The sequence below is a fragment of the Haliotis cracherodii genome, unplaced genomic scaffold (assembly GCF_022045235.1).
Source record: "Haliotis cracherodii isolate W230 unplaced genomic scaffold, xgHalCrac1.p SCAF_12, whole genome shotgun sequence".
In the NCBI taxonomy this organism is placed as follows: Eukaryota; Metazoa; Mollusca; class Gastropoda; order Lepetellida; family Haliotidae; genus Haliotis; species Haliotis cracherodii.
This window is the reverse complement of record NW_027266267.1, coordinates 473,357-499,378: the sequence shown is the minus strand read 5'-3', so window position 1 is coordinate 499,378 and position 26,022 is coordinate 473,357. Positions and strand designations below refer to the sequence as shown.

At 40.0% G+C, this 26,022-nt stretch overlaps 1 protein-coding gene across 1 annotated transcript in view; it reads right to left on the bottom strand.

Annotated features, from left to right (window-relative positions):
• Positions 1–803: 803 nt before the first annotated feature.
• LOC139458024 (putative per-hexamer repeat protein 5) overlaps positions 804–26,022 on the bottom strand; it is a 96,686-nt gene continuing 71,467 nt past the window's right edge. The window contains exons 2-8 of the mRNA XM_071239339.1: positions 7,806–7,857; positions 5,193–7,519; positions 4,871–4,944; positions 3,001–3,031; positions 2,594–2,691; positions 1,775–2,008; positions 804–842 (exon numbers count right to left, since the gene is read on the bottom strand). Coding sequence (XP_071095440.1) covers positions 804–842; positions 1,775–2,008; positions 2,594–2,691; positions 3,001–3,031; positions 4,871–4,944; positions 5,193–7,519; positions 7,806–7,857 — 2,855 coding nt within the window. The remainder of the gene's footprint in view (positions 843–1,774; positions 2,009–2,593; positions 2,692–3,000; positions 3,032–4,870; positions 4,945–5,192; positions 7,520–7,805; positions 7,858–26,022) is intronic.

The window sequence follows — 26,022 nt, the reverse complement described above, 5'->3', positions numbered from 1 at the left end:
GTAGTACCAGGATCCGCTGTTTTTGGATAAGTGGGTGTAGCGGGTTATTATGCTTTGGTTGTAATTTGCACACATGTGCTAGTTGGTTTGATGTGCGGTCATGTGAGAGATTATGTTTTACTTGATATGAAAAACTGATTAAAGTATACACCAAGACTGACAAGACACATTCCACCACTTGACATTCAACATACAAGCCTTAAGGAAGAAAATGAAAGCACAATTGAGATTAAAAAGTTTAATTTCTTACATGGAGATATATATATGAAACGACATAGAACTTATAGCATATAGGACATAGAACTTATGTATATACCAAATACAATGAAACATGCCAAGAACAGTAATAAACAGTTTATCCTCTAAACGCTGCATGCTAATCATCGTGCAAGTAATATTAGTATAAGGCAAATGTTAGGAACTCACATTTAATCAAATTCAACTTTAAATCTAATATGTTTTAAACACGAAGTGCAACACTAGCAGATTAATGTTGTATCATTTCATTTCTTAAGGATCTGTGCATCCATGCTCAAAGCTGATTTCATGAATTACAATACCTCGTATCTGACTGCTTTGCTAATCCCAGACTCAGTTACTCAGTCTGACATGGTGAAAACTTGCTGACTCGACATATCATTTGCCGAACTTGCTGAACATGTCTCTAAAATTTGCCGGTAACATGGTTAAGTTGTTTCTGTTTATTGTTTGGACGACGATTCTGAAACATCCAATGTGTTTCCTCTGGCCAACATCCTCACCCATCAGCTCCCACAGTCTGCTCATGTGGAGGCGTCATCTCATTACCAGAACTCCCACCCCTTCTTCTTCTTTGGCCTGAACTGAAATGATTAACAAAACAGTTCACACGTAGGATGCAGCCGTTCACCCATGTCACAAAACATTACATGAAAAACAAGAAGTTCGTTTCTATGTCTTCTATTTCTCTGAAACAAGAAAGGTAAATATAAGTTTAATGTGAATTTTTAGGGACATAGCATTACAATGATGTATCAATCAATCCCATAGAAATATCAGTCCCCAGTATCTGCCGACACAGACTCTACTGGGCGTGAAAGACAAACCAGTGGTGCAAGAAATAGTACGTATTTGTAGACTATTGCCGCACAGGATGGAGTCCTGTAGCAAAGCGATCCGTAGTCAACATTAATACACATAAAGGACTGTGTACCTTCAGCACGGCGTGTATGATCTCATGAAGTGATCCTGTTTTCAGCACCAGTTGGTTCTCTATCCTGCTGGCCATATCGTCTCCGAGTAGAGGTGGAGCTGTCAAGAATTTCACTCAGTATCACATCCTTTTTGCACAATAGACAAACTGACGACTGGGGCGCAAGTATTAAATCTTACACATTATGACGCTGTAAAAGAATCAAATGCTATTGTGGTTGCTTACAGTATCTCATAATCGTTATTTGAACATCACTAAACGCGTCAGGACATCTTTCTTGAAATGTATGTGACATGTTTTTTTCACACTGATTTTCAAGAGTAAGATTTTCTAGCTTAAGATGCAGCTTAAAGATTCATTGAATGTTTCCATAACACTCATCAGGTAGATACGAGAAAATCGGTGTGTGTGTGTTTGTGTGTGTGTGTGTGTGTGTGTGTGTCTGTGTGTGTGTCTGTGTGTGTCTGTGTGTGTGTGTGTGTGTGTGTGTGTGTGTGTGTGTGTGTGTGTGTGTGTGTGTGTGTGTGTGTGTGTGTGTGTGTGTGGTTGTAACGTTTCTTCGAACACCAATCACACACTAACCTGCATCTCTGCTCCCAGTGGTGGCACATCTCTCCTTGAGGTGTTGGGTGTGTGATCATGAGAAACGACGGGTTCATCTCCACCATGATGTCTGGTTGTGACACCAGCGATGTTGTCACCTTGGTTCTTGGCATCACTTCCACTAGAGTTGCCTTTGTCCTCTTGTCTCTTTACATCACTACACATTGAATTGCCTTTATGTGTGCATTGCTTGTTTGTCTTTTCCACATATGACTGAAAATAAAGGTAGTTGTGGAATAGTGGTTATTGTGACTAATGTTTTGGTACATCTGTGAATACATGTGAACATTTACCTTGGCCTTCACGTCACGTCCTAGTTGTGACTGAGCATCAAACAAACTGTTCTCGTATTAAAACTAATACACTTCTAGATAAATAATGCCTTTTAGAAAGTGGCAAAATGTAACGAATCTTATATTTTGGATTACACTCTCTCCGTAGAGTACAAGTTCTCTTGCTATTTGGGAATCGACCAGCAAAACACAGAATGTGTGCTTTACTAAGAAAGTGTAATCCCCCAAATAAGATTTGTTACATTTGAGCACTTTCTTAAATGCAGTATGTATCTATAACTTTTCGCCCCCACCCCCCCCCCACCCCCCCAAAAAAAAGAAAAAAAATTAAAAAAAATCAAATAAATAAATAAATAAATAAATAAATAAATAAATAAATAAATTGTTACATGACACTCCTGGTATGCATTTATAATAAAAAAGTGATACTTAGTTGCACTATTAATTTAGTATTTGATCGGAAGTGTGTTCAATCAGGAATGTATCTCACTGACATGAACGGTACCTTTAGGAGAGCTTGTATGATCTTATTAAGTGATCCTTTAACCATCCCAAGTTGATTCTCTATCTTGCTGGCCATATCGTTTCCAAGAAGAGGTGGAGCTGTCAAGAATTTTTAATCATTATCACATCATTTTTGATAAAAAAAAAAAATCTCTAAGGTTCACATGAGATGACGTAAAGAAAATGAATTTTATTTATGTTGCTCCGCACTTGCTCTAATAATTCATATAAAGTCTTCATTTATGTTTTAATAATACCAATATCGTTAAATAGAAAGGCGGATTTACAACAGTAAAGATTTTGTTTATTACACACCGATCAAGAATATACACACGCTTAATCATAAGGAAACTAATACGTTACGCTTGTAAAATATCTGTCTGATTTGAAATATCCTTAGAAACGTACATCTGCCCTGTATCTCTGAAGTCACTGCAGACTGAAAAATATGAAAAATTACTTATTTCGTGTAACGCCTGTTTCAGTACATGCAGAGTAGCAGTATATTCCGTATGACAAGTAATCAAATCCCACTCCTCTTCTTATTCTCTCATTTCTTTATTCAGATGTATGTAGGCCATCGGCCCATATTACTTTGTTACAGAAAATACAGCTCTTTGTCTGCAAGAGCGAAGATGACCAATGGTGATAGACATTAATGTATTATGTATGGACATGTACAATATTTATTAGGAAAATACATTTTACGTAGGTTATCATAAGCAGTACATATCAATAGGAAATGGTATCCGTTTACTTTGTATCTAAAGAAACACATTTCACATAGTCTAAAACTTCTAGGCTTATTCATCAATGCCGAGTACATATTTAGACGCTAAAGTGTGAACTTTGTGAATAGGAGAACCGATATCACAATCAAGACCCCACACCTCGGCTATCAAAACAGGACTGGCATAACTTTAGAATCAAAGATTCTGAAAAATTATTGCACGGAATAGGTTGTAGTTTTGACAGATATTTAAGATAACTAATGGGGTCTTTTTTGATTGTACAATAGTGTTGTGAACGTGTTTATGCCGGAACAAACATTGTGAGAATAATTCCAAAATCTTTATATGAGAATTAGATTACCCCCGAGATACCATTTTTCACGTTTTCAAAGCATTCCACCATTTCTAAAAACTACAACTTTGAATTGTCTAAATTTACAGAAAAAATTGTATTCCACACTTCTGAAGCTCACATTAGTATAAGAAAAAAGTATCGTCAGAAAATAACTGGTGAAACAGTTGGCCCAGTCGTCTAAGGCGTCGCGATTTGCTTTGCAGAGTTGCGTCCCTTGGGCACGCCAGAAACCACAGCACCACAACCGTGCTCATGGCTTTCACCGAAGTGGTAAAGATCTGAGACCTGCATCACTTCTGGCTTTCCTCTACATTAAGCTGACACGCCGCGATATAACTGGAATACTGTTAAAAGCGGCCTTAAACCCAACTCACTCGCTCACTATCACTTCATCGGCTGTTTTTGGTGAGTCAAGAATAGCTGTGGTGTTACTATCAGAATATATAGGAACTATAGACGAACCACCGAATATTTTAAAAACCTTCCAAAATGCCTTGCTATTATATCAGGTTTGTGTCAGCCTCCTAACAATCTTTTCCTGGTACGAGCAATTGGTCTCTCTCATTACGAAAGTATATATGTTTCCAGCTGTTAAGACAATCTCTACTATTCTCAAGTCTACACCTCCTATGAATATTTAATAGCCTCTCTCGCTCAGAACAATAATACTTACATTCCGCATCATACCATGGTTGAGATTTAACCTTACTAAGTTGTAAGTTTCATACATTCTGCAGCTTCACAAATGGCTTCTGTAAATAGGTCAATAGCTACAATAGCATTTACTAACATAACACAATGATTAAGCACAGAGACAACATGTTATGACAATAGGTTGTTCAGCTTTGTCATCATCCCATACAACACACGGCGCTGGTTTCCCTTTCACTAACTTTTCTTGATGAAGCACAGTGAAGGAATGTAGTTGGTAATCGCCAAGTCATCCATTTTCTATCCAGTTAATAATCGATAGGATGAACCAGTAACTGAACCCGTGATCAATGGTGTATGCCATCCAGATTCACAGAGCATGACCATCAAATCCACAATTTAAACTGGTCATGTCCATAGGATGCAGAATTAAGAGAAAAGAGTACAATATTTCAGAGGAGAAAAATTGTATCTTTGACATGCACAAATTAACAGATATGGTTTAATGAAGAAACGTATTCTGTACAAGAATTACTATTACCTCTTGTTCATGGTCCAGGCTTTGCAGGACCTCATCAAGTATTCTAAGTAGTTTCCCTTGTGGCAACACATTCCCTTGCAAAACTGACGTCTCTTTATCGATACCTTCCTGTATACTCCGTAACAACCCAGTGGCGAGGTTTTATATAGTGGTGCATCTATATTCAGAAAATGTACCATCAGGATAATTACTGCTGCACATTTAATTACATGCGACGTGATATTACTTTATTAAACTGGAAATACGTTTCTCTGGACGATTACCGCCAGTGTATACTGTAGGTAGGTATTATTTATTTCATGGAGATATAGGTTTCATTTACTTCCCGTGGCCACATGGCTGTTGGCATGACTACCAGTAGAGTTCCCTTTGTCCACTTGGCTGTTGGCATGACTACCTGTAGAGCTCCCTTTGTCCACTTGGCTGTTGGCATGACTTCCAGTAGAGTTCCCTTCGTCCACTTGGCTGTTGGCATGACTACCAGTAGAATCCCATTTGTCTACATGGTTGTTTGCATGACTACCAGTAGAAATTCCTTTGTCCACTTGACTGTTGGCATGACTACCAGTAGAATTTCCTTCGTTCACTTGGCTGTTGGCATAACTACCAGTAGAGCTCCCTTTGTCCACTTGACTGTTGGCATGACTGTTAGTAGAATTCCCTTTATCCACTTGGCTGTTGGAATGACTACCAGTAGAGTCCCCTTTGTCCACTTGGCTATTGGAATGACTACCAGTAGAGCTCCCTTTGTCCACTTGACTGTTGGCATGACTACCAGTAGAATTTCCTTTGTCCACTTGGCTGTTGGCATGACTACCAGTAGAGTTCCCTTGGTCCACTTGGCTGTTGGCATGACTACCAGTAGAGATCCCTTTGTCCACTAGGTTGTTGGCATGACTACCAGTAGAGCTCCCTTTGTCCTCTTGACTGTTGGCATGACTGCCAGTAGAGTTCCCTTTGTCCACCTGGCTGTTGGCATGACTACCAGTAGAGCTCCCTTTGTCCTCTTGACTGTTGGCATGACTACCAGTAGAGTCCCCTTTGTCTACTTGGCTATTGGCATGACTACCAGTAGAGTTCCCTTTGTCCACTTGACTATTGTCATGACTGCCAGTAGAGAGCCCTTTGTCCACTTGGCTGTTTGCATGACTACCAGTGGAGTCCCCTTTGTCCACTTGGCTATTGGCATGACTACCAGTAGAGCTCCCTTTGTCCACTTGACTGTTGGCATGACTGCCAGTAGAGTCCCTTTTGTCCACTTGGCTGTTGCCATGACTACCAGTAGAGATCCCTTCGTCCACTTGGCTGTTGGCATGACTACCAGTAGAGTTCCCTTTGTCCACTTGGCTGTTGGCATGACTACCAGTAGAATCCCATTTGTCCACATGGTTGTTGGCATGACTACCAGTAGAAATTCCTTTGTCCACTTGGCTGTTGGCATGACTACCAGTAGAATTTCCTTCGTCCACTTGGCTGTTGGCATGACTACCAGTAGAGTTCCCTTGGTCCACTTGGCTGTTGGCATGACTACCAGTAGAGATCCCTTTGTCCACTAGGTTGTTGGCATGACTACCAGTAGAGCTCCCTTTGTCCTCTTGACTGTTGGCATGACTGCCAGTAGAGTTCCCTTTGTCCACCTGGCTGTTTGCATGACTACCAGTAGAGTCCCCTTTGTCTACTTGGCTATTGGCATGACTGCCAGTAGAGTTCCCTTTGTCCACTTGGCTGTTTGCATGACTACCAGTGGAGTCCCCTTTGTCCACTTGGCTATTGGCATGACTACCAGTAGAGCTCCCTTTGTCCACTTGACTGTTGGCATGACTGCCAGTAGAGTCCCTTTTGTCCACTTGGCTGTTGCCATGACTACCAGTAGAGATCCCTTTGTCCACTTGGCTGTTGGCATGACTACCAGTAGAGTTCCCTTTGTCCACTTGGCTGTTGGCATGACTATCAGTAGAATCCCATTTGTCCACATGGTTGTTGGCATGACTACCAGTAGAAATTCCTTTGTCCACTTGGCTGTTGGCATGACTACCAGTAGAATTTCCTTCGTCCACTTGGCTGTTGGCATGACTACCTGTAGAGTCCCCTTTGTCCACTTGGCTGTTGGCATGACTTCCAGTAGAGTTCCCTTTGTCCACTTGGCTGTTGGCATGACTACCAGTAGAATGTCCTTTGTCCACTTGGCTGTTGGCATGACTACCAGTAGAGCACCCTTTGTCCAACTGGCTGTGGACATGACAACCAGTAGAATCCCATTTATCCACTTTGCTGTTGGCATGACTACCAGTAGAGTTCCCTTTGTCCACTAGGTTGTTGGTATGACTACCAGTAGAGTTCCCTTTGTGCACTTGGTGGTTGGCATGACTACCAGTAGAGCTCCCTTTGTCCACTTGACTGATGGCGTGACTACCAGTAGAATTTCCTTTGTCCGCTTGGTTGTTAGCATGACTACCAGTAGAATTTCCTTTGTCCACTTGGCTGTTGGCATGACTACCAGTAGAGCTCCCTTTGTCCACTTGGCTGTTGGCATGACTACCAGTAGCGTTCCCTTTGTCCACTTGGCTGTTGGCATGACTACCAGTAGAATGTCCTTTGTCCACTTGGCTGTTGGCATGACTACCAGTAGAGCTCCCTTTGTCCACCTGGCTGTTGACATGACAACCAGTAGAATCCCATTTGTCCACGTTGCTGTTGGCATGACTACCAGTATATCGTGGATATTGATATGTTCACTTTGTAATAATCTTGTTAAAATCTAAATATTTTTTACATTTGTATACTAATCGTCAATTACTCCTTAATGCATTCAATGCTTACCTTACGACAAGGACAGCGCAACAGCGATGGTCCTGGTTGAGAAATAAAGTTGTTATTCTGAAGTCCCACCTTCTTCACATCACTGCCTGTCGACAGGGCTCTTAGAAAAACATACTTTTGAGGTTTCTGAAGCAAAAGTGGGAATGCAAGTCTGCGACGGGCGGGTCCTTAAATGTAGTAATGCAGTATACAAATGTAAACATATTTACTAATGTTTTCACTGATCCTGCATTACTCCTTAATGCATCTGTATCGGACGACTTGGAGGATGGTAAACCTTCACAATACAGAAACCTAAATAATTCACACCCTGACATACAACAGCAGTTTGTTGATAAACCGTGAAGCGGAAAAGTTAACAAAAAAAATCGCCATTACGGTAGGGTTGTTCAAATGTCTAAACGAGAACATATTGAACATAACAATTAAAGAGTAATTTCCTATGCAGATTTAGTAATAAAGAAAACAATAGCTCATCAGCTTAATATAAACTAGAGCCGGCGTTGACAAACAAGAATGTCTAATATTCTTCCACTGCCGGACACTCAGCGATTGCACAGGGAAGTAGACTGGCTCGGTTTAGGGCGAGTTCAATATTTGCGTCGAGGGTTGGTAACCTGCTGTGTTAAAACCAGAGGGACTCTACTGGTAGTCATGCCAACGCTTTCGACGTCATCGAATGCATCATCGAGAAAAAATGACTAGCGAAAACTGTGTCGGACCTAAAATAACATCCTTCAATGATTGTTCTAATAAAACAATTGATGTGAAAAGCCATGGTAGAGGTTACACGTCCTGATCTCGTGATGGTAATTCGCTCTCGGCGGATCCAGGTTGGCGATCTCGTAAGCCTGAAGGATGATTGCGCCAAACCATAGGGATATGGTGGGCATAAACAAGCATGAAATACTCATATCCCCCGCCAATATAACATATCCGGTTGTGTGCATTAGCTCCTGTGAACTATGTTCACTGGACCTTTTCATAAATGGCCTAATTGCAGCACTAAAAAGTTATTACTGGTGTTGTTTTGCCTTCAGCAGTTTATGATAGAATCTATAACTGTTTTTGCAATGAGTTGTGTTATTACTTCAACAATAATCAGAGAAGTGAGGGAGATCTTATTTTACTTAGAGATCATTGATAGCAGGGGTCTGGGATACTACAGCACTGGCATGATGGCAAGTCCAGTGTAGCTCCAAGACAGTGAGTTTGAGAGTCATTTTCCGCACATTAATCAAATCTTCAAGTTTCAGTTTTATTTCATGTTACCACCATGCACTGCGATGAAATATACTGGTTCAGTGCCACTTGTTAATTGTGTTTTCACAATAATTCACCATATAACTTGTCAGTTCCTTTGTCAAATGGTATACATCTCAATTAGGTAATTATGGTAATGGTTCTCGCACAACCCTGAGTATATGTTTTTGTAGAACGTATCAACGGTTTCCTAATCAGCGCTTGCTAAGGAAACATTTGTAAAATATCCCAATCTATCAAAAGGCACCAGTTTACCACTTGACCTATTTATATGCCAAGTTTGGTGAAGAAATATTGCACGGTTTTCAAGATCTGTGCCAAGTTTGATGATTTTCAATCTAAGTCAAAAGTCTTTGCCAAGGAAACATCGAATAATACATTTTTTTTTAAAAATCACAAACGATCGAAAGGCGCCAGTTTACTACTAGACCTATATATGTGCCAAGCTTTGTTAAGAAATATTGTACAGTTTTCAAGATCTGCTCCGGAAAAGGGTATTTCCGCCATTTTCAGTCTAAGTCAAAGTCGTTGCCATGGAACCTCGAAAAATATTATTTTTTCAAAATACCAAACTATCAAAAGGCACCAGTTCACCACTAAACCTATCTATGTGCCAAGTTTGGTTAAGATATATCTATTCGTTTTTGTGTTCTGCTCTGAGCCCCTCTATGCATCCTTCAAACTTAAAACCTTTTAAAGACGAACCAAGCATGCAGACAAACCTGCAGGCAATTTGCTGTGTTGGTTGACGAGTAGGTTGGACCACTGTGGGAGGGGTACAAGTGAACCATCTTCTCGTCGGCCACCAGGACGCGACCAAAGTGACAGCAATATTCTTTACCTCCTTTGTATCATCTTGGGAAGTAAGACGAGTGGCGGAAAAGCGTATGCTTTTACCCCTTCCCAAGGGATGCTGAACGCCTGCGGAACCGGTAAGGAGGAGATATACATCATGAGTTTGTGGTCTACGCAAGTAACAAGTCGATGTTTGGTTGCCTGAACTTCTGAAGCAGTAACTGGAAGTTTCAACTCGTTTGGAACCACACTGTCTGGACGACATATATGTGTCGACATCAAGGAGTGGGAGTGCGTTGTTCGCTGATTGCACAGGCACCACACTACATTGCTGTTGTCTGTGGATATAGTGAGTTGGGCGGAGTATAACTGATTCTGCCATGGCCAGAATTAACTCTTCCAGCTCCAAGTAGTTTATGTGCCATTTTCGATGAGCGCCAGACCATAGCCCTGAGGCTGTCTGGTCTTGCAGGTGAGCACCCCACTCCTGAAGGGAGCTGTAGATTCGGAGATAACCCGCATTAAGAGACCCCTCCTATGTCCAAATCGACAGTAGACAACACAGTCAGCGGTCTCAAATAATAAATGTTTCTGGCGGTGTCAACACTATGTTTGCTGGCAACATTACTGGTGGAAACATAACGATTAATCTCGTAAAACCTACAAGCCCGGTCCCAGTCAAAAGACGCCGGATTGTCACCAAAAGTGATAGTGACCCCGACTAATGCATGTACTCTGACCTCTCAGCCGCGAGACATTCTTCAAGTGAGAGAGCGTTTTGATTTGAAACTATATATTATAAGTGAAGTTACACCAGAGATATAATCATATTACACAGAATCGTTGTTGTTACCGTTATTAAAGTTTCAATTATTCTGCAAAAGTCTGTTCAAGTATTTTGTTTAAAATAATCCGAGGAACTTTTTTTCTCAGCAAAGGAATATGCCATAAAGGAGTTAAGAGGTTGTTTATTTTGGTTTACACGGCTATGGAAAACATGTATCACTACGCACGATCTATACGTATGATTTCGACAAGTTACTGATGTTAATGTTTAATGCAATTATTCCTTAATTGGGAAGCAAAAATGTGAAAATGATAAAAAGAATTGATCACGAGTGTTTTTTAATATGGGAAATATCAACCTCGTCCCGTTAATCGGTATTTGCTTCGCCAAAGGCTCGGCAAATACTGATTAACTAAGACTCGGTTGATATGTCCCATATTAAAAAACACTCGTGATGAATCCTCTATATATCGGAATTTCCAAGTCATAAAGGTAGTATATGTATAACCCGTGATTAGTTTGAAATTTCTACATACGCACTACTCATTTCCTTTCGATAGTTCGTGTTCATATCGTCGTGCTAGAATGGTGATAAACCTACTGTTTCCTATTTATAATTCATGGGTATTCTATCGTTGATTCGAAACCAAGCGTTCGGTTCCAAATGAAAGTATCAGGTTTCGAATCTACGATCGAAATATTTTAATTGAAAAAAATCAATAGGGCAATACCCTAAATGAAAGTGATATCGACTCCTTTGATCTAGTTCTTCTGCCGAAGCATCTTTGAATCCATTTTAAAATCGAGCTTAAATTTTCTAATCAAAATGAATGCCCATGCAGATGCTAGATTTCAAACTAAAATTATACCCTCTTCTTAACGAGTGTTAAAGTATATATTTTATTCTCTCTACAGATAGCACAAACTCACGCAGCGTTATTACTAGAAAGGCGCCTATAAGGACACTGAGCTGTTTATTTCGAGATGTGACCCATGTCAGCAACATGCTTCCCTCAGAAAGGATCAACTCCCGTTGCATTCCATTTAAGTAAAAGACACTCCATTCGTACAGATTGGCATGCATCTTGTCGACCACCTCAAAGAGACCCAAAAAGGTAAACAAATACGAAGAGTATATTCTTTGTCCGTTTTAAACAATTAAGTCTCGCATGAGTAGCCTTCACATGATTCATCAGAAGCCTAAAATCTGAAGGTTATGTGGAACAGTTCCACACACGACGAGGACAGTGTACGGTGCTGCAGCATACCACCCTACTAGTACCACGTAGATCTTACAATTGCTCATGCAGGCTTTCTTCTTGTAGTACATCTGGCTACCGCGATATTATTCTTTTGAACTCCCTCAGATATAAACCCTTATGGCAGCTGCATGTTAAATCTACATTTTTATCCCCCCAACATATAATGATGGGGGGATATAGCCATCAGTATGTCCGTCTGTCTGTCCGAAATCATTTTCATTTCCGGGCCAGAACTTGAAAATCGTTCAATATGTTTTAACGAAACTTGGGGAATGTAATATTTAGGTACTAAAGTGGTGCCTTTTGCTAGTTTGTAAATTTTCGATTTTCTTTTCAGTTTTCATGGAAATGTACGTAGGACATAGACTTAAGTGGGGGTGTCGTTTGTTTCCGTAGTGTAACTACAAACCCTTGCAATATCATTACGCCAAACTTTGCACAGTTATCAAATAGATAGAAAACTGGTGCGTTTTGATATTTTGGAATTTTTTTAGAATGTTTGCTTTTTCCGTTTTTTATGGAAATAAGTTGGACATAGATTTGATTGGGGTGGGGTTCGTAGAATTCAAAACGTATGTAATATTATTTCACGAAACTTTGCAGAGTTATCAAATAGAAAGAGAACTCGTGCCTTTTGCTATTTTGGAATTTTTCAGATCATTTTTTCGGTTTCCATGGAAATATGTTGGATATAGACTCAAGTAGGGGTTTGGTTTGTTTATTGAGTAAAACTAGTAAGTATTTATTATATTTATTGAGTAAAACTTGGAATTTTTCTTCACAGAACTTGGTACATTTTCGACTTGTAGGTGAACAGGTGTCTTTTGCTGTTTTGATTTCTCAGATTTTATTTCTTTAGTTTCCATGGAAATAGGTTGAACTCAGCTGGGGATGATTTTTGAAATTGCAAACGATGTAGTCATTTTGATTATGAAACTTTCTACAGATATCAACTGGATGGTCAGCTAGTAAATTTTCCTTTTTTGGGTTTAAGTAGACCTTTATATCTTTCTGTTGGGGTTTGGTTGCTAATAACCGTGTAACAGCGGTATTAATTGAAATTCATAAGAATACAGTGCATAATTGAGATCAGTCAGTTATTGGGTGTCAAATAATATGCCGGGGATATATGACACTTGGTGTTATATTATATATGAATCCTGTGTTATATTTAAACATGTCTGATATGTATGAAACATATTATTGTGCATTTTCATTCAGCCTAATTATTATCCCCCCCCCCCCCCCCCCCCCCCCACGAAGTGGAAGGGGGATATAGGAATGGGTGCTGTCCGTCCGTCCTGCCGTCCGGCCGTCACATTTCGTTTCCAGAGCAGATCTTGAAAAACGTACCATATTTTTTCACCAAACTTGTCACATAGATAGATCTAGTGGTGAACTGGTGCCTTTTGATAATTTGGGATAATGAAAAAAAATATTTTTCAAGTTTCCATGGCAACGACTTTAATTAAGACTGAAAATGACGGTAGTCCTCGTTCCTGGAGCAGACCTTCAAAACCGTACCATATTTCTTCATCAAACTTGGCACATAGATAGATCTAGTGGTGAACTGGTTCCTTTTTATAGTTTGGGATTTAAAAAAAAAAATCTTTTGAGTTTCCATGGCAACGACTTTGATTAAGACTGAAAGTGGCGATAGTCCTCGTTTCCGGAGCATTGTTGTCATCACGGAATATCTGACCAAATGGTCTGAAGCAGAAGCAGTGGAGAACAAGTCGGCCGAAACTATCGCAGACATTCTCACACGCTTCATATGTCGGTTTGGGGTTCCAGAGACGCTTATTACAGACCAAGGTCGTGAATTCTGCAATACGTTGAATGATGAGCTGTGCGAGCGTTTGGGAATAGACCACAAGATATCATCTCCGTACCATTCACAGACAAGGGGCCTAACTGAACGTTACAATAGAACTCTATGTAAGAGCCTTGTTAAGTACTCAAATGAGGCGCAAGATAACTGGGACATGTATCTTCCTCAGGTGCTATTTGCCTACAGGAAACACGACAGACGTCAACCAAGAATGAACAATTCTTTCTAGTTTACGGTAGAAAGGCAAGGTTGCCTGTTGAGTTGGATATACCTTGTGACGTTGGATCAGAAGAAGCTGATGATGTCAGTGCATTAGAAAGCAGGAGGGGTCCATTCGTTGCCTTAGCTGATAGCCTCTCAACTGCAACATACTACATATCGAAGGCTCAGAAAACCCAGAAAGAACATCATGATTCATGGTCTCGTTAGATGTCTTACAAGAAGGGTGATAAAGAGTTGCTGTTTAATTCCAGGAAACATTCTAGGAAAGGCGATAAACTGAAAACTCGCTGGTCTGGTCCGTTCATTGTAGCAGATGTACTTAACAAAGGGATGTATCGTCTTCGTGAAAAGAAGACAATAATCAATGGTTGCAATTTGAAATTGTACAAAGAATCGAAAGGAGCAAAGTACAAGTCAACTAATGCAGAAAAGAACAAACTCTTCACCCAGGAATCAAGCTCCCATTCAAGAAAAGTAAGTTGTCAGCAGATAAGGTCAGAGGTTGATATTCAGCAAGGTTGTCAGGTTGGTGAGCCTACTGATACACAAAGCTCCCCGGATGTCAATACCACAACGTCCCGTGAATCAGCAAAACCCAATCAGGTTGACTGCAGTCCGGACCTCCTTTTTATTACCCAGTTGGCCAATACTGGCAAAGGGAAAAGCAAGCTTGTTTCGCGTAAATGTAAAAACACTCCATAATGAAAGCTCTCCAACTTTATTGCCTACAAAAAAAAAACCAAAGGATTTTGTTCGGATATGAGGTGACAGAAACTGCCTTTTTCGTTCATTAAGTTTTGCAATTTTTGGAAGCCAGAGCCTTTAGGTATTGTCCGAACTTCTGTTGTACAGTTTATGGAGTCCCACACACATCTTTTGGATGATATATCCATCACTCCTATGGAAGAGTATATAAGCAGAAGTAAAATTGATCTTGATGGTACTTGGGGAACAGATATTGAGATTATTTCCCCAGCTACAATGCTGAAGACGTCAATCCATGTCTATAGCAGAGTATATTCTCCTCTGGGAAACACAACAAAAATGACTCAAGAAGCCATATATCTTGAGAATATGAGCGACCATTTCCAGCCAGTCAAAAGCACCGATACTACATACCCTGGAAAGAAGACCGTTCTTCAGAGTAGAAAAAACATCAACCCAAGGAAGTTCTTGAAATATCTTCCCCATGATGTTCTTGACTCCTGCTAAGTCGACAACTTCAAGGACGCGCAGTTACTTAAAACTCTGTGTCCTGGGCGGAATATCATTATCCAGAAATTCCAATATACCTACTACGATGTTGGTGCTGTAAACGAGATTGGTGAATGTGCACGCCGGGAGATGAATGCAAATCTTTTCAACATGCGTTGTGATCAGGTTTTATTTGAAGAAAACTTCAAATTAAAGTACTGAACCTTCTAGCTTAATAGCTGACTTCATTATCAGAAATGTGTGGACAACTAACTACAGATTTCAAATTGACCGAGTAGAGATGGTTTGTGTATAACTTATTTCTTTCATATATATATGCATTCAATCACAAAAATGCAAACAGTGTTGTTGTTACATGGATGTCAATTATTTCCGAGATTTGCACAGCTAAATACAGCCTTAAAAATTGACCGAGATGGCGATGGTTTGTGAGTTACATGTATCGTTCTCGAATGTGAATAAAAGTATGCATTCAATAAAAAAGAATGCAAACGGAGTTATAGTTACTTGAATTGATATCCCAGGAACAATATTCACATTTCCCTGTCTTTAATTAAAACACTATTTGTGCAAATAGGGTCTCAAAGGGTTGTACATTTGACTTTTTAAGCACAGAGCTGATCTCATTTTAGTGTTCTTACAAGGTCAAATGGTTATTTTATCTAGCACTCTTTTACATAAAAGTGGACAGTCTTTATTTTAACGAAATCTCTGTGATGCTAGGGAACAAATGGTATTAAGCATCTACAATAGGAGATCCGAACCCGCGATTAATGAAGTTAGGCAGTACCTTTTACAAACAGAGCCATCAATCCATCATCGACAATCGTGATAATTGTATCCGCCCAGACACGCGGATACAAGGATGATGATCGTTGATGATGTCATCCAGAAGCAGTGGGTCTATCGGTCTTGTTGTGCATGAATACCAAGTGATAAAAAATGCCATGCGACTGGGTAACTTTGCACAGATAATTAATATGCATGTAGTATATGTCCTGCACAAGCACCTGGTGTTTACATTATATATAGTGGATAATACAATGCTAAGATTGTCGAGGCTTTTTTATAATTTTGAAAATTATTTGTTTTAAAAATTAAAAATTCACTTGTTGATAAACACCAGGTGCCTGTGTTGTGCTGCCTCGGATATTCAATGACGGACCAGAAACTAAGGGGAAATCGCATCACCACAAATAGATTCACCTGCAATCAAGTCCTTATATCAGGAGAACGAAGTAGGACACTGCTGACAGAGTTCCGTCGCCTTGGCAGAATTCGAGCTTTGATCACTGCCGAGCGTTTTAACCACGATGCTGGTATACATCGCGCTGGGGGCCAAATACAGTGGGGTCAAATTACTATGGGGGCCCAAATGCTATGGGGATATAATTACTATAGGAGTCCAATTATGTTAGGTCAAGGGGTTCAATAGCCACGAAAGAGCCATAGTACTTTGGGATGGGGGGTCCGATTGCTATGTATTTTTTATCAAAGAAGTACTGGGGGGGGTCTTGTGGTAGAGCGTCCGCCCGGGGAGCGGAAGGTCCGGGTTTCGATCCCCGGACACGTCATACAAAAATACATTAAAAGGTTGTACTTGTTGTTACCCTGTCTGGCGCTCGGCATTAAGGGGCTTAAACAAGGACTGGTCGGCTCGGAGTCAGTGTACTGTGTCTGAGTGGGTATTCATGTTAAACTGCTGCATAGTATCTCAGTGAGCTGGCACTATAAATCCGCATCAGTCCGGACTAGTACAAGCAGCCACACACACACGTGCACGTGCATGCACGTCGCTATATAAGTGCAAAAATCTTGGATGCCACGTTAAACCCGATTTCACCTCACCTTCCCCTGCCTGCACAAGGTCGCAGCCCATGGCAAACAGGCTACCCACCTTTGTCGCCTTTTACGAACAGCAATCGGGTGCTGAGGACACATTATTGTTTATCTTCACCGGGTCCCCCATGGATCGGTTTAGTGGAATGTGTCCAGGTTGTTATGGAGCTTTAGTGTTACGTGAGTGCAGTCTTGTGCACGTGCACATATATTTGTCTGTGAGATGTGCTTGTGTGATATTATTTTTCTCCATTAACATTTGGGAGAAGAAGAGCGTAATGGATGTGTATATGTTAACGTATTGATATTCTACTGTAACAGATGGTGTAGAGATGTGTAGGGAGTATCCAAACTAGGGTTATAACGAATTTGGAGTGACCACTAATTTTAGTTCGTAATAACCTTGGTTCGTTATGAGCATATGTACAGCATTTATACAACAAATGGTCGGGACTAAAAAATAAGTTCGTTATATCGGTCATTTCGTTATAAGCGTGTTCGTTATAAACGTAGTTTACGGTATTTTGAGAAGAACAAGAAAGGGCTTGGTGTTAAATGGCTTGGTGGTGTAGTGTAGGGATGCAAACAATAACAGTAGGCGAGAAGACTGTGTGTAAGAAAAATGAACGCTTGAGATGAATGAAGGTTCTTGCCCCAAGAAGTTGTGAATCATTCGCTAATACTTCAAGGCATGGTCCAAATCACTCTTCCAGTGACAAGAGTGGGTCTTGTTCACTAATCTTCCAGTGTCTGGCCCATTTCAGATATATCACTGCACTGAAGCTCGATGTGTGAATAAAGCCCAAAATAATACAGGTCTTAATGTTTATCACTCATGTGTTACACACAACCATTGGTATGGTCTATGGTCATAGTATTCGCCGAGACGTGACTGGTGAACATGGTTAACAACAAATAATCATGCAGATAAACATTTAGCAAAAGGTGATCAGTTCTGGGCGTAAAGAAGACCATAATAGTTTGAGTGCGATTTGCACACCTTTCTCGTGTTTGAATAGCAGACTATCAATGAAAACGACATTCCTGAAAGCCTAACAACTACACCAGACACTGATCTTTTATGATCGAAGTGAAAATCCATGTCCCTTTTGTTATGGACAAGTGAATATTCTTATCGATAATGACTTTATTTTTTATAGCGTATTTCAAGTGTCTGCTTGTGGCATATTATATTGTGTCTATACACAGAGGGACACTCAAGTTGGTGGATTCAACCACGTGTTTCTCACGTCCTCGTAGTGCAAATGTCAACTTTTGTTTGCTATACAGGTCAATATTTGACAAGGAACATTCAAATTCTTTTCAAATCAAATCCCTTTTAAATCGGTCTTTATAAATCAATTGCTAGTAATGGTCGCATTATAATGTTGGTATTGAAATGACAAGGCAATGGAGGAAACAACTATAATGAGAACCTGCACACATGTTGATATTAAAGACACTAGTGCACAGAACATTGTTGATGTCTTAACACCTGCACCTGCCAACAACCTGCACAACATTTAAAGATTGTGGTGAACATGTGATAGGCTAAAACAAGTGAATTGTGATCAACATACAAGACCATTGTCACTCGACCTGTCATTAAAAAGGTATTGAAAGGAAAGACCTTCAAAGATTCATAAGGACGTGTGCACGTCAGTCAAGTAGACAGTAAGCGCGAGTCTCAATGTGTGTGCCATGTAGCGCAAATAACCCAAGGCAAGCCCATGCTGTATATTCAGAAGCGCCACTGTATTAGTCATGTGTTTTCCTTTATCTTGAGTAACTCGTAGCACAATACTAAAACATAACCTTCAGCCTGCATTCACTTATTCTTCGTATGAATGTACCTTGTGTATGCAAGTGAATGTGACTGACATGTGCAGTGGGTGTTTCACCACCCGAATTGAGAGCAAGGCGATGTTAATAACTGCAATTTAGCCCCGAACAGGAAAATTAAAATCGATATAAAACTAGGATAAAAGGCAAACAAATTCATTACGCCAGAATGGTGCAAATCTGAGGGTACCAAAATAGTTCTGATTTAGACTATCCATTGTCGGGCTTCAAATTTTTGTAGAAGGTGGCTGTGTGAATTACATCGCTGACTTTGTGTGTTGGCAAATAGGTGCCTCACTCTGAATTGAGACTCAACCCAAATAATTTGGTAATTACTATGCAAAAGTCATCCCAAACAACTTTGCACGAAGACCTTGCATAATGTAACACTTATCAAACTTATCAAATATAGACACCAAAGGCTGAACTACTATAGGCTCAACATCAAGGGAAAGTTGACTATTGTTTCCCCTCTTGTAATGCAGTCGTGTTGAGGGATTTTCGGGGAAATACCACTATGGAAGAAACCATTAATGCTCCCCTCACCCTAACACGCACGCACGCACGCACACATACACACACACACACATCGGCCACTACAACCACATTAACTGCTTCCAGAACAGCAGCCTCGTCTACATATCCATTGACATCAACAGCCTCGACACATACACAGACGTGCAGTTAGATGTGTTATCATGGGAGATATGCGGTTTGAATTCACAAGAAATCTGAAATGACCTCCTTTCTCAACAAATATAATACTAGTGTCATTGACGGGCGTGGGACACGAATTGACTGAAAAAGGAATCAGTTCCGTTTCAAAGGTGGCGTTTGCATGATTGAAATATGATTTTAGGCTGACAGTCATGTCTTTATGTCATGTCTTTACAATTGCACTTGAAATAGTTCGTTCTATGTGAATAGACCCTCAAATCTTTTGTATGCCCATAATCAACAGAAAGAACACAAAGAAATATTTGAGCACTGCGAGAATAAAGAAAGACGTGTATTGACAATACAATTCACTCAGAAAGACTGGCTAAGTGTATACACCTTCCCAGTTTGAATGGCGGTGTATTTGTGCCATCGCCCATGTAGCCCCCGGTTGGTACTTATTTGTTACTGCTGAGATTCTCCAAACATAGGTGCATTAATGAGCGTAGGTTAAACTGACCAATTGGACGAATTGTTTTGCCCAGTGTATAAGATCTGTCTTTTTAAACACTGATTATGATGCCTTGTAACTATAATCTGAAGAACCTTCAGCCAATGTCCAGACTTTGCAACTGGAAACAGGACAGTATGTCCCTAAGTGATGCAGATTGTACGATTACAGTCGCATTGACAGATCTTTCTTTGTAAAGTACAAATTCTCGTTCTTTTTTGGAGGGTTTAATCCTGTCTTGAATTAGGTGACTCACTCAGGCAGTGTGGGTTCTAAGTATGTGATCTAGACGACCATTTGTCGGACGTACGCGTTTGTGGATGCGTTGGTTGCTGAGTGGGTTAGATCGTTATTTGGCAGTGTTAGTTCGAATCCCGGACGGGACTTCAATTCCTCTTTTAGTTTGTGCTTTCTACCAATGACAACATCATAAGGGTGGATGCACGTGGGTGTACAAGCAGCGGTTTTCACTAATTTGGTCTTTGTCAAGACGATCGGAAGCTGTCCCTCGTGACTGCGACAAGGCCAGGCTTGCACAGAGGAGCTGATTTGACAAATTCCAGTCCTGGGTTAAATGATACATTCATTGCTGAAACAAGTTACAGCGTGAAGAATATGTAGAGTTATGTATCAATGTCTATCCTTCGTCATAACACACTACGAAAAACATGTCCTGAGCTTGGGAATAGTACTGGCGTGCAGATAAATTAACATTTTTTCAGATATTTAAACAGTGTTGCTGTATTTGAAGCTCAGAGAATCATGGTCCCATTACCCATGTTCCTGACAGGTGCGTTAGAGGAGAATTAGAACCCAAGCGTACAGGTGAAAAACATGATGGTTGTTTAGGCAATCTCAAGGCTAGTTTTCACTTTGCAAAAACACATGTTTATCATTAATCTATCACGTTTAATTTAAGAACACCTCAATTAGTTTTCCACATATCCGAAATTCTCCTGAAGATAACTGGTTACAATTCCAAGCAGACACGTTAGAGAAATTGCCTAACTGTGTCCTCGTGTTTGTGAGCATTTCAAACTCAACCAGCACAAATATGCCATAGCTAGGCAGTCTATTGTTGTGAAAATCAATTGGTGGAGCTTCTTGGAAAAAGAATTTGTACGAGGAATGTCAGAACGCAGTATCACGTGTGGTATTTTGTATTCAAGGGAGTCATTCTTCAATGTGATCTACAGGCTGTGTTATGATATCACCAAGGAGACAATCTTTTGATGCCGTTAATACCTGACAAACAACTGGACCCCACGATTTCTCCACTGAAAGTAGGTTGCCTAACTGTTACCACTGTATTACAAGGACTGTGTGACGTTCAGTGAGTTAAAAGCATAAGTAGTATAGGTAATGGGGGTTTTGGACCACTTCAAATGAAGCCAGATTTATATACCTATACAACCACTACAGGGGGATTTTTTTATGCACAAATGATTATGCGATTCAACGATCGTCATAAGTCGTATTAACAGAATCATCAATATTGATTAAAAATGAATAAACTTTACTATAGCCCACGAGGATATTGGAAAGGTAGTAGGAGCAATACAAAAATTAGCCACTGCGGCTAAGGTATCTAAAGATGTGGCCAAGGATTGGTTAAAGAAACAAGTGATGTGGCAAATATATTTACCGGCACAGCGTTATATACCGAGGAAGAAGTTTGATATTTTTATCAGGCTGACCTCTTGTTTCTTCCCCATGATAATGTAAGACGCAAAACATATAAATATGCTTTAATCGTAGTGGATGTGGCTAGTCGATACAAAGAGGCTGAGCCATTAACCTCGAAAGATTCAACAGAAGTAGCTAATGCACTGAGCCGCATATATAAACGCGGACCACTTAAATGGCCTAAGCTATTTTAAGTAGATCCCGGTCGCGAGTTTATTGGATCGTTAACTAAACTGTTAACAAAGCACGATGTCGAAATCAGGCGGGGGGAAAAAGAGGCCCACCGTAGTCAAGCTATCGTTGAAAGATTTAACCGGGCATTAGCGGAACGTTTGTTTGGCTATCTGTATGGGATCGAAATGAAATCAGAACGATTGAGATCAACCGAATGGGTGACACAATTATCAGTTGTTGTATCAGCGCTGAATAATGAAGTAACGAGATTAATCGGGAAGTAGTATAGGTAATGGGGGTTCTGGCTCACTTCCACTGGAGCGGGATTCATATACCTATACTGCTACTACAGGTAGCATTTTTTATGTGTAAATGACTATGCGATTAAACGATAGTCATGATTTGTATTAAACGAAACATCAATATTAATTAATAATGAATAAAATTTACTATAGCCCACGAGGATATTGGAAAGGTATAGGAGCAATAAAAAAATTAGCCACCGCGGCTAAGGTATCTAAAGATGTGGCCAAGGATTGGTTAAAGAAACAAGCGTTGTGGCAAATATATTTACCAGCACCGCGTTATATACCGAGGAAGAAGTTTGATATTTCTACGACGAATGAAGTTCATCAGGCTGACCTCTTGTTTCTTCCTCACGATAAGGTAAAACGCAAAATGTATAAATACGCTTTAACAGTAGTGGATGTGGCTAGTCGATACAAAGAGGCTGAGCCATTAACCTCGAAAGATTCAACAGAAGTAGCTAATGCACTGAGCCGCATATATAAACGCGGACCGCTAAAATGGCCTAAGCTATTTCAAGTAGATCCCGGTCGCGAGTTTATGGGATCGGTAACTAAACTCTTAACAAAACACGACGTCAAAATCGTCCGTGGTGAAAGAGAGGCCCACCGCAGTCAAGCTATCGGCGAAAGATTTAACAGGACATTAGCGGAACGTTCGTTTGGCTATCAGTATGGGATCGAAATGAAATCCGAGCGATTGAGATCAACCGAATGGGTGACACGATTATCAGCCGTTGTATCAGCGCTGAATAATGAAGTGACGAGATTAATAGGGAAGAAACCATCCGATGCGATTAAAATAAAATCCGTGACTTCCGAATCTTCAGCACCGAGGAGAGGCAAAGAACAAAAACTTTCGGATAGAGTAAGGGTAAGGTATTTATACCAGGCAGGTGAATTCGAAGGAGGCCTACGTCGCGCAACCGATCCCATATGGTCCCTTAAGACATATAACATTAGTCGATTGGTTACGAAAGAAGGAGAGCCTATTCTTTATTATCTTCAAGATGGACCGGGTAGGGCATTTGTACGAGAAGAGTTGTTCATAGTTCCCGACGGTACGGTATTACCACCATAACCATAAGCATAGGTAGTTACACCATCATTATCAATCCATCTCTTTGTATCTAAGGGGGATAATGATGTCTTGTTCATTCTTAATCCATATATCCTATGATCGTAACTTCTTAAAGAGTTCATCTCGTGTTTGAACGTTCTACCATTGAATAATGATTCTTTATACTGTTCGTGTTTGATATGCTTTTTTACAACATACTTCTTAACGCCCTTAGCTTTTCTTATCTCTCCATTATCGGACTTTTTTATAGAATACATCTTAGGTCTTAATCCTACATACTCCGCTATAGGAGTCCCAGCACATTCATCCTTCATCTTACCTAACACCTTTTTATTTACAACACTGTGCAGTGGATTATCTTTAGGGTAATCGCTCGTGTCATACATATCTATTTTTTCTGCCATATCTTTATACACATCCTCGGTTTGTATTTCCATCAACAAAGAATCTGTGTCGGTATATAACACCTCGCATCTATCGCCGTATTGCTTCTTAAGTTCGTTGTAATAAAAGTCATACAATAAGTGTTTTGACAAGTCGAGAATACTCATACCGACGTACACCGGTCTGTTGAATTTTATATTACTTTTCTGCATATGCAACGCGGCTAAGTCGTTATCGAATATCTTGCTTCTGTTAAAAGCCGGACTGGCTATGAGTTTCCTGAGTCTTTCTTCCTCATTAGATCTGACTAATTTAACATCAACACACTTCCTTAGATTCTCCATAGTTTTACCGAATACCGAGTTATTCATGAGCTTATACAGATTCTTTTCGAAATCGCTGGTGGCTATCTTTCTTAAATCTGTGTTCAGCCTTATATAGGGCTCCATCCAAGGGCTTTGATCAAACTTAAGAACTCTGTGTATTTTCTTAAGTTTCATACCTAATGATAGATACAACTGGAGATTTCTGTAGTGAACTATATATTTTGTCTTATCCATCAAATTTGGTACGAGTTTTTCTACGTTAGCTAACCTATTATTACCCATCAATGAACGTTGATATTCCGACATCCAGTCTTTCTTAACCATTAATCTTTCGGGAGCTAGCTGTTATGGTCTTTATGTAAGGAACTCGGATATTCCAAGTCAACTTCTAGTATGTACCCTTTATTCTCATCATTATTATTGATATCATCGACCCACTCAAAACCACCCGTGGGTAAATGTTGACTCATAGCCCATCCGTACAAATTGTTAGCGTCGAGATATAATATATGCGTGTCGGGTTTACTCGGATCGTATCCTTCCACTAATTTATTATTAGCCTTGGAATACCTTTTCGCTGCCATCGATATACCCCCTCTTAATCCTTTCTCAATAAACAAGTGCATATCGTAATCTGTGAGTAGTTTTAGTTCTACGCCGGTCTTCTTCAACAATGCATCCCACGATAGTCCGGAACTGGAATAGTACCATGCCGGGTCCAAGTCGTATTGTTTTAAACACGTCTTTCTAAATATCTCGAATATATCGGCCAGTAACAGTACATCGGTTTTTAAGTACAGATCGTGATAATCACCTAAATTCTTACAACCTAATTTATCCCAGACCGTCAGAGCGTGTTCATAATCGGCATCTGTTATTCTAGATTCTGTTAAGTTACTATAGAATGATTCGAGGGGTGGTAATTCAGTTTCTTCGAATCTAGACCAATCATCCATATATTCGTAAGGATATACACCTTTTTCTCAGCAGCAAATGACGAGTTATCTTATCGGTATATTGATTTGTTATCGCGAAGTCATCGGGATTGTTCGCTTTAGCTAAATTGTCCAGGGAAGATAACAGAAACTGTACGGAGTCTATGAATCTAAGCCCATTACTTTGTTTTATTCTAGATTTCCCATCCTTGTCCCTATAATGTATAGGTTTAGTCAACAAGAACAAAATGTATTTTTCCATATTGTTAGGAATGCACGTTAAACCGCCGTCGGTCTTTGAGATAGCTTGCATAATGAGATGTGAATCATATCCTCTAAGGTTATGAAAAACAACGGGGATGGGTATTGTTTGAGCATTCATTTTTAGTTTCAAGTTACACTCGTTATGAGCGGCTCCCCGATAATTACCCGTGACGTGACAATGATCTCTTACGGAATCCCCATCCAGAGGTTTATTACAAACGTGACAACTCGTTGACTTCTTGTGGGCCCTCCAATCATCTATCGTCATACGCATGGGTTTCTTACACGATAATTTTTCTCTGATTATTCTCTCTTCATTTTGTAAATATTCTAGGAACTTTCCCGCTGCATCTGGACCTCTGTAAATCACGGGAGTGTTTGTTTTCCCATCATACCTTACAACTATATATCCAAACCCACAAGGAATATGTTCTTGAGTTTTGTACGTAAAACTATCTTGAGTTTCTTGATTATTGCGTTCAGTATTTTCTATGGGCTTGATAAGCACTTCGAAGTCGGCGTAAATTACGTACGGTACTGGCATTTGATTACAATAATGTTCAAATTTTAATATATTTTTTCCCTCTTTAGGCATATCGATCCTGACAGCGATCTGTCCAACACCTCTACAGTCTTCTTTATGCGCTTCTAATAGATCTTGTCTGCTGTACCCATGCAGGCATCTTTCGCAGAAATATTTCTTTTCCTTATGTTTTGTTTGATCGTATAGCACCCTGTTTAAACTCTTTATCCACGTATAATGATATTTACCATCTTTTTCGATCAGAAATGAATTGATTCTGGGAATATGTTCCGGAGCGGAGCTTATCCTGTGTACAACAATTCCTTTAGAATGTCCGAAAACATTTATAGCTAAATTATTTTGCTTTTCCACCTTATCAATTTGTGATATTGGTGTAGGTTCGTCTATACCATCGAAGTTGAGTCCATCG